General features: G+C 49.2%; 1 protein-coding gene across 3 annotated transcripts in view; it reads right to left on the bottom strand.

Annotated features, from left to right (window-relative positions):
• MYRF (myelin regulatory factor) overlaps positions 1-18249 on the bottom strand; it is a 121906-nt gene that overhangs the window by 51574 nt on the left and 52083 nt on the right. For all 3 annotated transcript variants that reach the window (XM_050952791.1, XM_050952792.1, XM_050952793.1), the window contains exon 4: positions 14501-14562. In XM_050952791.1, coding sequence (XP_050808748.1) covers positions 14501-14562 — 62 coding nt within the window. The remainder of the gene's footprint in view (positions 1-14500; positions 14563-18249) is intronic.

The following is an 18249-nucleotide window of genomic DNA, read 5'->3' as shown; positions in this document are numbered from 1 at the left end:
ATTAAGCATCTGTGGAAGCACCAGATGGAGAAGCATTTCCACTTTTGCAGGTAAGTCTTGGGAGTGGAGTCTCTTGTACTGTGCAGGAGGACATGTTGGACCTGTTCTGAGCAGGCTAATTCGTGGGATTGAAATCTTGAAAGAACAACACCGTCAGATGGAGTTTACAGAGCTGCAGATGAAGAAGCTGACTGTAGTTCTGGGAGAAGAGATGTGGTCTGTCGGGGAGAGTACGGGGAGGATGGATGGACATGCGTAGCAGGTAAGGATACCATGTCTGCTTGGGCCAAGCTGGGGACAAAAAGTATGACCCGGGCCTTGTCCTCTGTGATGTTGCGTAGAACCCTGTGAATGAGTGGAATCAGTGGAAAAGCGTACATGAAGGAGTTGTTCCAAGGAATGAGGTGTGTTTCCGAGTCCTGTTCTGGAGCAAAATAGATGGCATTTGCAGTTTGAGGATTGGCAAACAGGTCTATCAATGGAGTGCCCCAGTGGGAGGACAGCTGTTGGGGTACTGATGGATGTAATTCCCATCCGTGTTTCTCGGAGAACTGTCTGCTGAGTGTGTCCATGGTAGTGTTGTGACACGTGGGCAGGTAGGAAGCGGTGACTTTTATGTGATTATGTATGCACCAATTCCATAGTTTAATGGCCGTTGTGCATAGGGAGTGAGATCGAGCTGTCAGGCAGGGAGGAGCACAGAGTTCTAGGAGATTGATGTGCGGACGCATCTCTAATAGGCGCCTGCGGGCCCGTGCCTTGTGGTTGCCTAAGTGCGCTCTGTAATCTATCTGGGAAGTGACCACGGTTAACATGAGTCTGGGGAGTGTGGATGGAAGGGAACGTCCATGCATAGGTTCTCTGCTCTTGTCTACCAATGTAGGGAGGCCAATATGTTCGGTGGCGGAGTCAGTGTTATGCAGAAAACTATGTCTGCTGGGTTGGATGAATGTATATATGGAAATAGGCATCTTGTAGGGTGAGAGCTGTGAACCAGTCCCCTTGTGCAGTGTGGGTATTATTGTGCCCAGTGTGACCATCTTGAATTTTTGCACCTATACAAGCATGTTCAGTTGGCATAGATCCAATGTAGGTCTCCACCCCCAGCCTCTCTTTTGGGAGTAGAATCCTCTTCCCCCAGTGCTGCATCAGCACATGTTTGACTGCATCTAGGTGGAGAAGATGAGCCACCTCCACGCAGAGAAGGTACTCGTGAGAGGGGTCCCTAAGAGGGACAGAGAAGGAGAAAGGATAGGCAGGGAAAATAGGAAAGGAATGGAGTAACCTGACTGAGCTATTTCCAGGACCCAACGGTCCTGCGTGATCTGTTGCCAGACATGGTGGAAAGTCTGGAGGCGGCAGCCAAATGGGCAAATAGGCGGTGGAGTCAACAGGTGGTTGCATGTATCCCCAACCAGCGCTTCAAAATTGTTTGTTACCCAATGGTGGGAAGTAGTTGGTTATGCCTGGGTTTGCCTGCATATAAGAGGTCTGTTGCGGTTTTTACCAGTGTCATACGGTGTAGACGGGGGTTGGTGGTATTGTTCTGTGCCGGGCGTTTGGTAAGGTTGATACCCTTGTCTCCTGGGGAGGGACAGGTAAGTGCCCAATGTGCAGAAAGTGGCTGTAGAGTCTTTCATAGTGTGAAAGATTTCATATTAGGTTTGTTTGTTTGTTTGTGGGGAAAAGAGATTATCTTTGTTAAAGGAGAGACTCTCCATTTTGGATTGCAAATCTTTGGGGATATCGGATGCCGAGAGCCAAGAAGACCAGCACATCACCACTGCAGTGGTGCGGGCTGCTGGATCAGACACGTCCAGGGATGCTTATAGTGCCATGCTAGACACCAATTGACCTTCGATGAGGACTAACTGGAAGCCCGCTCTCCTGTCCTTCGGTATATGGGAGGCAAATCAAAGAGCTTGTTGTAGTTGTCATGGCCATAGCTTGCAAGAAGGGTAGAATAAATCTGCAATTCTAAATTGCAAAGTAGAAGAGTATAAACCTTGCGGTCCAGGAGGTCAAGACATTTGAAGTCCTTGTCCTCCAGAGTGGGCCAGTAGAGCGGCTGCTTTGTTCTGTGTGTTGCTGCATCAACCACAGTAGAATTGGGTTGTGGGTGGGAAAATAAGGAATCAATGTCCCTCGCAGGCATGTAGTATTTATGTTGAGCTTTCTTGCATGTTGGTGAATGGAGGTGGGGTCTGCAAGAGAGTACTAGCTGGTTCTAGGAGAGCTTTCTCTATGGGTAGTGCTATCTTTGAACAGGGCCAGCGCTACCATTTAGGCAGCCTAGGCAATCGCCTAGGGCGCCAGAATAATTGGTGGGCACCGTTTTGCCAGAGGGGGTGGCAGGCGGCTCCTGTGGAGCTGCCGCAGTGGTGCCTGCGGAGGGTCCGGTGCTCCATGGCTCCGGTGGAGCTGCCGCAGTCGTGTCTGCGGGAGGTCCACCGGAGCCAACCGTCCGCAGGCACGACTGCGGCAGCTCCACCGGAGCCGCAGACCAGCGAATCCTCCGCAGGCTCCACTGCGGCAGCTCCACCGGAGCCGTGGGACCAGCGCACAGGGCGGCAAAATTGCCGGATGCCTAGGGCACTCAAATCCCTAGCGCCGGTCCTGTCTTTGAAGGTGCAGAGGGTTGGAGGATTTTGAGAAGCCTATGTTGTGTCTCCTGGACTTCCTCGAAAGGGATGTCCTGAGTTCGTGGAATTGCATAAAGCCGTCCATGCTTTGTGGAGGTGGAGGCATAAGGGCGACTTCTGTGGCTGATGGCGAGGCAGGAGCCAGCAAAACAGGGAAGGGATCATAGCGCACGTCTTCAGGAGGGGGTTCAGGAGCTCTAGATGTTGATAGAGCTAGGGATATAGGCATAGGATGAGCTTGCAGTTTGGTAGAAGGAGCGCAAGGAGAAGCAGTGGCAGGAGCCGACCACGGGTACCACTGAGGCCAGGGCATCGGGTAGGAAAAAAAATGCGTCCCAGCCACCGGGGGACAAAGTAGGGAAACTGAGGCTGATTCTTATGATGTCCCATGTCTTGGGGTATATATGGCTCCACTGTGGGGGGAGGGGGAAGACTCAGGCAGGGAGAACCCTGCCTGGTACTGTGTGCCGTTCTCACTATCAGTGAAAGTATCCAGGTCATGAGGGGAGAGCTGCTGTTCAAACAATGAGTGCTCTCTGTCCCGGAGCGGAGAGTCAGGCCCAGGGGCCACAGAGATATTCTGCTGATGCAGGAATTGTTGCTGCTCCGTAGGCTGATGTGCTGCAGAGCATGAAGTCTGAGCGGCAGCCCGGAGTGATTTTAGTTTCACTTCAGCAGGAGCCGAGAGCTGTTTGTGAAAGCCTCGCAGAGGGTCTGAATCCGCTGGGGGTAGCAGGAAGGCTCGGTGCCAGAGGTGGAACTCATTGCTGGCACCGGGTCCATTGTTGGTGCCAGGGAAACCGGTGCCGAGGAGAGCTTCCCGCTGCGGGAAGTCGGGTTCCTGCTTTAGAGCCGTGAGTGCAGGGGCGGTTAGAGTTGCCTGCTCTCGGCGCTGACAGCACCAAGGGTAAAGACTCCGCAGGTGATCATTTATCCTCTTGAGTGTCTCTGAGAGGAGATGTTAGGGCTTCCTGCCTCTTCACGTGAGAGGGTGAAGCCGGGCTCCCAGTCGGTTCTGACCTGGCAGGGGAGCATGAGGGAGCGGGTTTACTGCCCTGCTCCATAGGCAGCTGCAATGCTTCTTGCCTCTTTCCCAGAGAGGTTAAAGCCATGCTCCCGGTCGTTCGGACCTGGCCGGGGAGCGTGAGGGAGAGGGTTTGCCATTACCTGTCTCCAGAGGCGGCTGCAGGGATTTCTGCATGAGAAGCAGTTTCAGCGGCAGGTCCTGTCAGGACGAGCCCTGCTTTTGAGGCTCGTGCAGTGGACACACTTGGCAGGGACATGTGTCTCGCCAAGGCACTTCACACAGCGCGAGTGCGCATTGGACATTGGCGCAAAGTCCTGACAGGAAGCACATTCCTTGAATCCTGAAGCCCCTGGCATTATTGAACTAGTAATGCCAGTGGAGAGAGTCTCAGTGGGAGACAAACCTGAGGAAAATTTTATTTTTAAACTAAGTAACTATTCTAAAGGAAGGGAAACAACTAGGATATTACTAACCAACTATTTCTATGTAATTGTTTCATTCAAAAACCAGGGAAGAGGATCAGCACTGCTCCGAGTCCCGTCTTCGGCCGAGGGCGGTTGAGAAGGAACTGAGGAGGGTGAGGGACGCAGGCGCTCAGGAAGATTCCAACGAGACGGGAGATATCAACTGAGTGCGTGCGTCCCGACCAGGCACTGCTACTGAAAATCTCCGATCAACGGCACCGGGATGCACCGTCACCTACAGTGGAGCACCCACAGGGACAGCACTCGAAGAAGAACTTGGTGAGCTTGCAGCAGCTACTGGGGAGGCTTGGATGAGCCAGCACTAGTTCCAGGGCCTATGCAATGGGACCATGTGGTCACGAGGGGTGTCGGACAAGGGGTCTGCCCCTGCAGCACGTGCCTAGAACCTGAGAGACAGCATGGCTGAACTCTGCCCAAACCTAGCAAGCTAAGAGCAGCCTGGGGAGCATCCGGCTGGGAGAGCTCATGAGGGTTGTAACAGCCTCGTTGTACTAGGCACTGTGCACATCCAGAGCCAAGGGACAGCCCCTCCCCAAAGAGCTGACAATACAAGACAAGTCAAGAGACGAGCAGCACGAAGGCGCGTCAGGTAACAGCGAGACGCGTACGGACAGCCTGATAAGCAGCAGTCACAGCACACACGCTGCCTCGCCGCAGCCAAGGATTTTGTGAGCATACTCAGAAGCTGCACAGGAAATCTCACTTGCTGTGCCGTCAGCAACATCCTGCAAGCCCAGACTAGTCCCCTCGTTGCACCAGCCCCACCCAGCTCCTGCCTTATTGTAGGTACTTCTCTGGCCCCCAACACTGCAGGATCTGAGCACCTCACAAGCTTCATAATATTTAGCGTCAACTTTCCTGTGCCACACCCACGCCCTCCAGTCACTGCCACCACTACCACCACCGCAGCCTTCTCTCCTAGCCATGCTGCCCTCCCAGCCTGAGCTTCTCTCATTTCCACTGACACCAACGCTTGCCACGGGGGCGACCTTCTCTGAGCCACTGAGGAGGGGAGCCATGGGTGTGGGCTGCCTGGAGAAAGACATAACACCACAACGACACAGGCTAGCCCAACCTGACTACTTCATGTTGGAAATTTCACCTAAGTGGTACAATAGCAGAGAGATTTTTGTATGCGGGCATTAAATTCACTAATATACATTTTTACACACAGCGAGGACTTTGATCCTCAAATTTAAATAAACAAGGGAGATTCAAATACACCCTCCTACTCCCGACTTCTATATATGGGATCAGATATTGAAAAGAAGCCACTATCTGGATTTATTTGACTGTGTTGCCATCAAAATAAATGTTTAACGAGCGGCATCTGAGGGTGTATGCAAACTAACTGCCCCATCACAGGTCCCGATCCAGCAACAAATTCCACACAAGAAAATTCCTGTGTTCACATGGAGTGGCTGGAAAGATCAATGCCTTACACTTTAACCTGCTAACACTCCCTACCCAGTACACTACATACCGATGCAAGCAGTCTCACTGCAGTTAATGGGACTCCTCACAGTCTGGTAGTACTTGTTTGCAGCAGCAGACCCTTACCCTGGTAGAAAGAATAGCATACCTAGGCTTCAAACATTCAGCTGGACTGATCCTAAGTCAAATGCATCCTAGTGCAATATATTAAGAAATAAGAAAGGTGGAAGTTTCTAACATGAAGCCAATTTGAAGGCATCTGAGAGCAAAACACAAGTATTGGGAACAGCTGTGAGCTGGTGAAACCGCTTCTTTTTCACACATTAATCTCTGGAGACCCCAACTCCAAGCTGCAAAAAAAAAAATTTACCTGGGAGATGAAAAAAGGCATGAGAAATTTTAGCCCCAAGGGTCATTTTTTGGTGCCAGAAAACAGTAAAAATCTGGAAGAAAGGTCTAGGAATTAAATAAAATTGTAACTTGATTTGGGTCCCAGATACAACATTTGGATTAGGGTTTTGATTGGGGCTCTCTATCCTTAACCTGAATTACTATATCTCTGATGATACTACGTAACAATAATACTTGAATATTAAGGAGCGGCAGTACATACTTCAGCTTGAGGTTGAAGCAGTGTCACCAACTCTGAACTGCAAGTCAAGTGATATTTGATGATCTTCTTAAAGCCCCAGATCCTGGAGCCCCGTGAAGATGTGAAAGTTGCAGCTTTCATTGTAAACAAAAGGTAAGTTTCTAGTTCTTGGGGTTGCCGAGAAAAGTTTGAAAACATGAACTCCAAAGTCTCAAACATCAGAAGGCTAAATACACAGAACACAATACCAGCTGCCTACATTGATGATCTTGCTCACAGTTTCCCTGCTAATCAAGGGTTTCCCCACCACCACCCCCAATTATACGTCCCTCCTGAGCAACGGATATACGAGGATACTGGAGATGCAGTGAGCAGTGGCAGTAGTTAGTTATGTGAATGACAGGCATCACTTTATAATTGCACTTGAATAACGAGGTGCCTGTGCTTTCCCTGGACTTGGCCACAACAGGGGCTTGAAGGAAGGTGACCCCTAGGCAGCACAAACTGTATAAAATGGACACATTGCTCACTGGCTGGTGGAAGTAACCAAATAATATGGTTAGGGATTGTCCCCATTAGCGAGGGGGCACGTCCACCTTTTGTCACAGAAGTTTGCTGTTGAAAGGTATTACTGGCCCTTTGGTTGTTCCTGGATTCACAGGTTCATCTGTGGCAGGAAAATTCCAGCCATTTCTTAGAAGGGACCTTGCTACAATCTTCAGCACCTTGCTCACTTCCAGAATGGACTGCTGCCATGTGCTCTGCATGGGGCTACAACTGAAGACCACCTGAGAGCTACCCTCACCATCCTCTTTGCAGCACAAAGCAACCAATTTAAATAAACGATTGAAACTCTTGCCCCATGGATACTCCTCCTCCAGGCAGATTTAAACTCCTTCATTATGAGAAGTAGAAGAAGAAACAGAGGAAGAACTAAAAGAATCAACATTGACATTAATGCAAGTTGGTCAAACACAAGAAATGGTCTGTTAATGGCTACAAGTATATATACACGGCAAACCTGCGTTCTGGCTTAATTCTCTTGCTTCTTCAACCAAGAAGAAAACCAAAGAATATGGTATCCAAGTTGGTGAGGATGCTGTGCAAGGACAGAGAACGAAGTATGACCAGGAGCACTCTACCACGTGCTCAGACAATGAAAATAAAACAATATGATGCTAAAACTGGTCGGATGCAGACATGGGGTATCCAGCACATTAATTAAACCTCTTTGGGAAATAAGTAACACCGAAAACACACGGTGGAAGTTCACACATTGTCCTGCAACTGCCAGCATCCTCACAGCTGGCTGACTGGAAACGGGGGACTGATGCCTCAGCTTCCCTTTGATTCTTGGCAGAAGGCTCAGAACCCTGCAGGCCAGACTGTCAGCTGGTGGAAATCCGGGCAGTTCCTCTGACTTCAGTGGTGTGCCACCAAGTTATGCCATCTGAGGCTCTCTCCCTATGTTACATTTGCAACCAATTATAACCATTATAGTGTGTACACTGAGTAAGAGCAGGACTTAGATCAAAACATTTCATGTCGTTTGCACAAGAGATTCTACAGAGAGGCACTAGGCTCACAAAAAGCAACTCAATAAGGTTTAAGTGGAATTTGATGGAATACAGGCAGACGATGCTACTGCTGCCATTCAGGAAAATCTAACTTGATCTAAATAACGAAGAACTGAAACCACACTGGGACAAAACTGAAAAGCAAGTCCGAGAAGCTATGGAACATTTTGGATACTTTGCCAAAGTGACAGATCCCAGATACATAGGTTCATCAGGCAAGCCCAGAACAGGAAAAAGAGGTTTGAAGCATAGAGGTATGGGAGGCAGTGGGGCCTAGCAGACAGAGCACTAGAATGAGAATCAGGAGACCTGCATGCTATTACCAGCTCAGCCAGCAGCCTGTTGGGTAACCTTGGGCAACTCACTTCAGCTCTCTGTGCCTCAGTTTCCCCATTTGTAAAATAGGTATAATGAAGCTGACCACCTTTGTAAACCACTGTGAGATCTACCCACAAAATGAGCTAGATAAGAGCTAGGCATTATTTTGCTTAGTATTAGGTGATGGAACGTCATATTGAGTCCCTTCCTTTCCCTTTTAGTATTTATAGCTGAAGATCCAGATAACTCCCCTAAATCTACGTTTGTGAAGGCAGTTGCACTACAGTTCATTGTGTCAACATGGTGGGAAAAGCCCTGCAAACTCCAATTTGAAAAGACCTGCAAACTCCAATCCAACCAGCGCAGCCCTGACAGAGCAGGCGTTTAGCATATTCAGATTGGTTTGGCCAAGACTTCATAATAAGCTAGGCACTGAGAAAGCATGTACATCGGTAAAAGTGTATCGGGAGCTAAAGGCAGTTGGAACGGAGTGGCAGGCCTACCAAGCTGGAAGATGGCGGGGTTGGATGCTGTATTCTACTTACAGAACAGTAGGCTTTCAATCTGGGCATAGCCTGCCTTTACCGGTTGAGTGCTAAACATGCTTACGAAGCAAATCACAGAGTCTGTGTTTGGTGCCTCATTTCTTCATAAAACCTTCATGGGTTTTCCTGGGGTTTCCCAGGAGGTGAGCTGGGACTGATTTTTCTTTCATAGAAAGAAAGAAAAAAAAACAAAACACAAAACCCCACACATCTGGGTTTTCCAGGTTGGAGGAAATCACCACAAACCCTGCTTGTGGGCTCTGACCTCCTGCCTCATTGCACCACTAGCAGGGCTGAGCTCAGCTGAGGCCCTCGAGCGAACAGGCCCTAGATTTCCATGTCTGAGAGAAGCTTGTAGCCCTCTCAACTCAAACTCGCTTTCTCCCCGTAAGCCAACAAAACCGGAGTCCGCTGACCCAGACGCAAGGCAAACCTTGTCTGTTTACACAGGCTTTTGCCTAACTTAGCACTAGGGTGTGTTTGGGGAACGTGGGGGGCATTAATTTCAGATCAATTTCAGATCTCTCAGGGGGCACTATGCTCTTCCTGCACAAGGGAATGACTGGATCCCAGCACCCAACACTGGGACGTGGAGAAGGGGGCAGTCTGTAGGTGTTTTAAATGCAGCGAGAGGTTCCCTCCCCCGCCCCACCTGCCCGGACACGGAACCTGCAAAAGGCCAGCCTAAGGATTCACTCACACTGGGCTTCAGGCCAGCCAGACCAGGGGATTCTTCCATGACACCAGCAGAGGAAGCAAAGCATTGGTCATCAGCAGATGACGTGAGAATCGCGGTAAGTACTAGATGTGAGTGAGGCAGATGGGTACTGCTCTGGCGGAGCTCGCTCAGTGAGAAGAGGCAAGGAGAGGACTCTAGCTGTGACATGGAGGGAGTTGCTAGCAGACCCAGTCTGTGCTACAGGTCAGGGTAAGCTTCGCAAGCATATTTGATACACGCCCCTCTCCCTGCCCCGCAGCACTGCCTCTCTATATCTCCATGCTGCCACCATGCACCCGAGAAGGGAATGGAGATTGCTCGCAAGAGCTAGAAGATGCTGCTTCTGGCTAGGGGCCAGATGAGGTCCAAGCACCTCTCAACCCCTAACATTAGGGGGAAATGAGGCTTGAGCACCAGCAGGCTCCCTGGTGGCAGAATGGAGCAAAGTCCAGGCAACTTGCAGTGGGGAGATACCAGGCCTGGGAACTGGTTAGGCCCTTTGCATGGCATTGCCTGACGAGTCCAAAACTTTCTTAATAGGAATCAATGTGCCTGGAAAAATTAACTGAGCTGCCCAGCACCCTTCCATGGAGAGAGAGTTTAGGGAGAGGGGAGGCTTGTGTGTCACCAAACCAGACCCTTATCCTTCAGACGGGTTTTTGTAACAGCACAAGATTTTCTACGCATACGATATCAGTGTGTTCCACTGAGGCTGCGCACAAGGGGTCTCTGCAGCAGCACTGGAGGGACTTGTGTTATAAAGATGCTCCCTTGTGGCTGCACCAGAGAGGTGTCTGAGCATGCCCATTTCCCTGTCACTGCCCCAGAGGGAAGGAAGAAAAAGAGGACGATTAGAAATATCCTTCGGACGATCAGGAGGTCACAAACTTTCCCATATTTTGGTCACTTCCTAAAAATTGAGCTCCAATGAGAGACCAGGCTCCTGTTTGCCCATGTCCCAAAGCCACAGGGCTAAGATGCATGGAAAAGGGACAGTACACAGGAGTGAAGGAACAAGGGACACTGAACTCACTTCCATGTGATGAGTGAGGTGACTGGTTACATCCCATTACGCAGTGTATCTGTAGTGTTTACTGCCTCTACTGAGGTGCAGGGCTTTACACTGATTAGTTCTGAATCTCCCCTTGCTGCCTTCCCGACACCTACCCGCACCTGGCTCCAATCCTGCCAGATCACTCTGCAGCTTGCTCCTCTCCTCCTCCAATTTTGATGCCCATCGTTACTGAATTTACACCAGTGAAACTCCTGACAAAGAACAGCACAACCCAGCTGTGCAGGGAGGGGCTAGGTGTTTTTCAGTCCAGTTAACTGACAAAGTCTCTGGAAACCCCAGAAGAGTCCTCGGCTGGATCAGCACTTGGAGACAGTGAGATGTTTCCTGATTGTGAGAGAAGCTCCATAACCCCCATGGAAGTGCTTTGAGGAGCACAGCTTGAGAGTTATTGAGCTAGCCCACTGGAACCACTCCGGTCTTTGTGGTGTGGTCAATTCAGAAGCATTAATGGGGGTAAATCACACCACCGACAAAGCACCGAAGGGGGAATATGGAGCCAGTTACAGTGTATGTGCTATTCCAGCCATATCCCAGGAGAATAGAATCTCCGGGCTCCATTGTGGAGCTGTTAGCCCTGGAACCCACAAGAGTTCTTGATTTAGTCCTAAGTGGAGCACAGGATCTGGTCCAAAAGGTGAATATAGCAGAACCGCGTGGTAATAGTGACCACAGTGAATTAAATTTAACATCCTTCTGGGGGAGGAACATAAAAAAGCCCCACCCCAGTGACATTTAACTTTAAAAGGGGGAACTATACAAGACTGGGGACACTAGTTCGATAAAAATTAAAAAGAGCGGTCACAAGGGTAGAATGCCTGCAAGCAGCATGTAGGCTACTTAAAAATACCGTAATAGAGGCTCAGATTAAAAGTCTACTCCCAAATTTTAAAAAAGGACATTAGGAGGACCAAAAGTATCCCATCATGGCTGAACAGAAGAGTAATGGTGGCAGTCACAGACGAAAAGGTTCTTTTAAAATTTGCAAGTCAAATCCTAATGAGAAAAATAGGAAGGAGCATGAATGCTGGCAAGTAAAATGTAAAAGTATAATACAGCAAGCCAAGAAAGGATTTGAGAAGCAACTTGCTGAAGATGCAAAAACTAACAACAACATTTGTGTTAAGTACACTTGAAGCAGGAAGCCTGCCAGTGGGGCCACTAGATGGCAAAGGTGTTAAAGGAGCACTCTGGGAAGATAAATGATTTCTTTGCATCAGTCTTCACTGGAGAGGGTGGGGGGGGTACCCAAAAAGAATAGCTATGATGTAGGTAACAAATCTGAAGTGCTGTCCCAAATTGATACATCAGTAGAAGAGATTTTAGAACAAACTCATAAATTAAACAGTAATTAATTGATAAATTAAACAAATAGTATTCTCTTCAGAATTCTGAAGGTTCTCAAATATGAAATTGCAGAACTGTCGTATATAACCTACATACTACACTGAAATCGGCCCCTATACCAGATGCCTAGAAAGTAGCAAATGTAATGTCAATTGGCTCCAGAAGGGATCCTGGCAATTATGGGCCGGTGAACCTAACTTCAGTACTGGGTAAATTGGTTGAAACAATATTAAAGAACAGAATTATCAAACACACAGGTGAATACAACATGTTGGGAAAAAGTCAACACAAATTTTGTAAAGGGAAATCATGCCTCACCAATCTAATAGAATCCTTTGAGGGTGTAAATAAACACATGACGAAGGGTGATCAAGTGGATATAGTGTACTTGGATTTTCAGAAAGCTTTTGACAAGGTTCCTCACCAAAGGCTCTTAAGGAAAAAGCAGCCAGGGGATAAGAGGGAAAGTCCTTTTATGGATCAGTAACTGGTTGAAAGATAGGAATTGAAGGATAGGAATAGTCAGTTTTCACAATGAAGAGAGGTGAACAGCAGGGTCTCCCAAGGATCTGTACTGAGGATCGTGCTGTTCAACCTATTCATTAAGATCTGAAAAGGGATGTGAACAGTGAAGTGGCAAAGTATGTAGACAACACAAAATTATTCAAGATAGTTAACTCCAGAGCTGACTAAAAGGAGTTACAAAGGGATCTCACAAAACTGGGTGACTGGGCAATAAAATGGCAGATGAAATTCAGTGTTGATAAGTGCAAAATAACGCACACTGGAAAAACATAATCCCAACTATATATACGCAGTGATGGGTTCCAAATTAGTTGTTACCACCAAAGAAAAAGATCTTGGCGTCACCATGGATATTTCTCTAAAAACTTCTGCTCAATGCTCAACAGTAGTGAAAAAACCCTAACAATATGTTAAGAACGAGAGAAATAGAAAATAAAAAAGAAAATATCATAATGCCACGATATAAATACTGCGTCTAGTTCTGGTTCTGAAAAGGTCAACAAAGATTATCAACAACTTCCATATGAACAGAGACTAAAAAGAATCAGGGCTGTTCATCTTAGAAAAGAGATGACTGAGGGGGATACAACAGAGGTCTGTAAAATCATGAATGGTGTGGAAAAAATGAACAGAGAAGTGTTATTTACTCTTTCACACAATACAAAAAGTAGGGGTCACCCAATGAAATTAATAGGCAGCAGGTTTAACACAAACAAGGGGAAGTACTTTTTCCACATGAACCACAACAAGCCTGTGGAATTTGTTGCCAATGGATGTTGTGATGGCCAAAAGTATAACTGGTTCAAAAAAGAACTAGATAAATTCATGGAGGATAAGACCACCAATGGCTACTAGCCAAAATGGTGAGAGATACAACCCCATGCTCAAGGCTAAAGCTCTGACTAACAGAAGCAGGGAGTGTAAGATAGGGGTGGATCACTACCCTCTTCTGTACATTCCCCGTGAAGCTCTGGTATGGGCCACTGTCAGAGACAGGACACCGGGGAAGACGGACCCTGGCGTGATCCAGTATGGCAGCCCTTATGTAATTTTCTGCATCTCAAGGGAACAGTTCTCTCTGTTTTTCAAATGCTTCTAACCCCGTAGCAGGGGAAGAGGCCAAGTCAATTACTGAAACATGCACCAAAACCAGGCCCCATAGTCTCGCTGAGGACCCAACTTCTGCCAAATCCAGGGCAAAACGAGGTTAAAGGGTTTGATTCCTCCCTTACGGAAAGTGAGCCTATTGAGACGGATTCTCTGTAGCCGCCTCTTCTTCTGTTCTCTTGAGGCGAAGGTGCTGCTGCTCTGGCAGTGAGGGAAATCTGCCCTCCCTGCAGTGAGTAGCCCGGCCTCTTTGTTATATTTAAGGAAGGGCCAGGAGGAATTCCAGGGATTTTTTTAGTAAGATAAACAGAACTCTTGACCTCTTCCATAGAGAAAAGAGAAGGAGCCGTTTCCAGCAATGGACTGGGTTGGAGCCTGGAAAAGGGTGCAACTGTGGGGAGGCAGGGAAGCTGACATGCTCCCTTCCCCCCCCCACCCTCTCACCCACCCGGCCAGGCTCTCCGAGTGCTGCCATCGAGGCATGGGGAGCGTCACCATTGGGACCAAACAACATCCACCCACTTCCCCCAGCCCACACCAAGCCAAGTGGGACAGAATCGCCCTGACCCCGCCTTCCAGGGGAAAACAATCATCTCTGGGAGGGGCCCCGAGTTCCCCCCGCCCTATGCAGAAGGGAGGTAGAGAGGTGCCCCCCTCAGACCGTTGGGGCTCCTCAGAGGGCAGGAAAAGGCTTGGCAATAACTTACCACTAAATGGTGAGTTCATTAGTGTCTCCACAAGTTGGGCTTCATTTCCAAGAGGCGTGCGCCCTGGCTCTGTTTTACACCCACACCATGGACGCCAGCAAACGGAGGCTTGCAGACTCCATTTCACACCCTGCCTGGGTACGAGTCTCTCTCTTCCGCGCTGTGTGTGTGTGTGGATCCGCACTTCCTCCCCCTCTCCCGTTCCCTCTCACTCCCCCCTTCCAAAGACTAGCCGGAGAACAATAGGTGAAAGTCTAGGGATATTTACTAACTGATAATCTCTCCACGTATTGCAGCCGTCTGTTTTTCCCGTCTGATAAAGATTTCAGAGCCAACCACTTTCATAAAACAAAGAGGGGGGGAGGCTGGGAGGTTTGGGCTTTTTTTTTTTTTAAAGCACTTACCATTCACCTGCTGGGGGGAGTAGGCTTCTGATCCAGAGTCCGGGGGAGAGTCGGGTAAAGTGCTGGAGAGCAATGGAAAAAGAGAAGAGAAGGTCACTGCAAACCAGCTTCCAGCAAAACCAAGCCTTTCAGTTTGCTCACTGTGATTTCCACACTCCAGGATAAAATCCATTCAAATGGCACCATGGCTAACCCCACTGCCCACAGAGACTCCTGCTGGCAGAGGCTGGCACCAGAGCCCACACCCAGCTCTCCTGTCCCATCCTTACAGCACTCCCTACTACTAACAGAGACTGGGACTGAAATAGCCGTTAGCTGCCCTGCAGTCAGCTCTGCTGCCCAAGCTCCCTACATCCACAGCTCCCAGCTAGCCCCTCCACACACCATTACCTACATCATCTCAGGCTGGGACTGGAGTAGCTGAAAGCCTTGCACAGCCAGAAACCCTGCACCATTCCCTGATGCATCTCTTGCTGGGCCCAGAACTCCACGACAGCCAGGGCCTGAGAACATTTGCTACAGTGCCTCCTGCTGGAAGAGACTGGCACTGCAGCAGCTGTCAGCACCCCTGCACAGTATCTCCTTTGATTGTATGTATAGGCATTTCATTTCACAGCCATTTTGTTCACCTGCTAATCAGAGTCTTCTCTTTGCAGCTCATGTCCAGTTAAAAGAAGCCAAACAGAAATGTATCTGTTCCCAAGAAAAAGATCACTGGTTTCACCCTGAATAAATAGGGGAGCCTGGCTCTGTTCCGGGATCTGATGCATGAAAGCGAAGGCTGTGAGGCTGAGGGCCAGATTCTGCTTTCACTCACACCTGGGGAAATCCGGAGCAGGGACCATAGAAGTCAATGGAGTTCCTCTGGATTTACACCAGCGGCACCAAGAGCAGAATCTGGCCCTAACTCTACAAAAAGGAACCAAATATGAATAGGAAACTATTGGCCTCACCAAACGCACCATGTCTGGGGATAAAAGGATTGACAAGGAACTTCCTCTGTACGATGGGACAGTTGGACAGCAGGGGAGTGATCTGTTGAGTTATCCTCTATTTATTTTGCCTTATACCATGAGGCTAAACACAGGCTCCCTGCACACGGACACGTCAGTCATTTAAAAACCACACACTGAAAAATCCAGTTTGATCCAACTTCAGCTTTCCAGGACTCCCAGCCCTTCATGAAAAGCTAAACAGCTTCTCCCCAGTTACCCTCAGAGACAGCCTGGGAAAACAGACATGCCGTGTAGCGCGCCCAGCAGGTCAGAAGACTTGGTCTCCATCGGAGTAAGTTCCAGAGAAAGTCCTGCCTCTGGATAAACAAATCTAGCTCCAGAGTCCCAGCTGATCTTAACGACCCAGGTGCCAATATGCAGGCTTGGTGGGGGGAGCAGACATGAGCAGACTCAAGGTATGTTGACACTACAGGGACTAACACCAGCATAACCCGGTAGCGTAGTGATGGTAGGGATTTTTTTGTCACTATAGGAACACCGCCTCCACGAATGACGGTCGCCACCTCAACAAAAGCATTCTTCCCTTGACCTCGCTGCATCCACACCGAGGATTAGGTCGGCATAACTCCGGTGCTCCAGGGTGTGGATTTTTCACACCCGTGATGGACGCAGCTACATCCAGACCAAGCCTAATGTGCCTTTAGGGTAGGGAGAAGGGCAAGAATATTGCAATGAGATAATGGAAACCAAACCAGAGTTGTTGCAAAGTCATCTCAGGACCCAATTCAGCTACTTCCTTGTGCCTTTTGTCACAACGGTTCCCCCAAGGACAGGGAACTGGGCAGGGTATGGAGTCACCTCTAGGACACTGGCTCCACTCGGGCCCCAACTCGGGGACTGGGAGACAGACTCTCAAGCCTCCAGTGTGACCAACGCCGAGGTTATTAGAGACCCAAAGTCGTCACCCTCCAACTGCCATTCAATGGGCTGGAGGGCCCACCACCTGGCGAGCAGGTGTCCCCATCGCACAAGCCATGGCCACTGTTGGCTCTATTAGCCTGGTTGGCCATCTTAGCCAAGGGCAAGGACAGAACAGGTCCTTACTAGACTAAACAACTGGAAGCCTCCTGCAGGATGGCCCCTAACATGACTGACAGCCCCTAGGAATGGCCCCTGTCTGGCTGTTTGTCTCATGGGAAACCTCCGTGTCCTCCCCCAGACTGGGAATCCAACAGCAATGGACACAATCGGTGATTTTCTCTATTCTGCCTCATTCATGAGGATCTCTCCAAGTCCCTCCAATGAGCCAAACCCAAACCAATGGCCTCAGTGGAATTACCCCAAAGTTGAATTTGGCCCCGTGAATTCAGAGCCTTCTCAACTCCTGGAATCTTGATGATATTCTCCTTATTGGCATCAATAGACAGGGTGAGGCAGAGGAGAACATGAGATTCACACATGCACAAAACCTGGACTCCATCCTGGCCTGGGCCTCTGCACCAGACACCCACCAATTCCAAAGAGGAAGGAGATGGCTGTAAATGTAACACAGTGGGGCTATGTGCCACGTGAAACAGAGGTGCTAGGTGGAGGAGTGGGAGACTCCAGGATGGGTCAGGCACTGGCGCAGGTCATGCAGCGGGGGGTTGGTGATGCCAGACTGCCGGGTGGCCACACTGAAAGAGGGATATGGCACTATTGATTTCCATTGCCGTCTGACTGACTCCTCTGGAATCTTCCTCTGCGAGTGGTGAGGAAAGGATCTCCCCAGCAGCACCCTTGAAAGAGTCAGGGGAAGGGAGAAGCTGCGGTGCTCCTCCTAGCAGGGGCTAGGGACTAACTGCTGCCAGGAATTAAATGTATGTAACTAGTGTGTATGGCGAGCTCTTTCTCTCACCTCTGGGAGCTATGGCACATTCTACCCACGGAGAGAATTGTCTCCATCTATGTCTCACTCTCTGGGGCAATCCCCACCCTGCCCACCAAGACAGCCTGAGCCCCGTTCCTGCCCAGCATGGCACAGCAGTCCTCTCTCTACCAATGGCTGCGCTCTCCTGCTCACCCAGCAGAGCAATCGCTGGCCTTGCATTGCCACGGTTCCTTCTGACCCCTGCCTGCCATGGCAAGGCCATTCTTGCCCACTGAAGTAGACACCTGCCCAGTGAGCAGGAATCGCAACATCTCCCTGACTGCACTTTCTCCTCCTGGGGCTACATGTTCAGTCTACCAGAGATACAGAAACTCAATCCTTCCACTCTTTGAAGGGGGTGAGCCTAGAGTCCATTGCAAGTGGGTGCAAATCCAGCCCAGGGTCTATCTCCTTCCAAGACAGAGAGAGATATAAAATACCAACCCAAGGTATTCGGGACACCAGACTCCATATCTTTTTGTATGAGTTGGCTACCACCTTTCACCTGGGATAGGATTTTCTCAATCTGGAATGGATTCCAAATATGCCCCTGTTCCTGCCTGAGATACTAAAAGATTTTGCCATCATTCACTCACAGAGCCTTCTGCTCTGTGTTCTATGAAGCTCTTTGGCCCCTGCCGGCCCTGGCTTTAATGCCATCTGTCCTCATATGGGACGTTACTAATCCATCTAGTCCAATGCACATCACTGGCTCGAAGACCACAGCCAACGCTCTCAAACTCCAGCACCAATAACTAAGCACCTCAATCAATGTTTAGGCACCCGAAGGTTTGTGGGACAAACAACAGCAGGCCTCAGAGTTCCTAATGTATAATCACCTCCAAGTGGAGAAACTCTCCCCACGCCTCCTCCCTGCTTCAGCC

Source organism: Gopherus flavomarginatus, chromosome 5 (genome assembly GCF_025201925.1).
Source record: "Gopherus flavomarginatus isolate rGopFla2 chromosome 5, rGopFla2.mat.asm, whole genome shotgun sequence".
Lineage (NCBI taxonomy): Eukaryota > Metazoa > Chordata > Testudines > Testudinidae > Gopherus > Gopherus flavomarginatus.
This window is presented reverse-complemented; position numbering and strand designations above follow the sequence as displayed.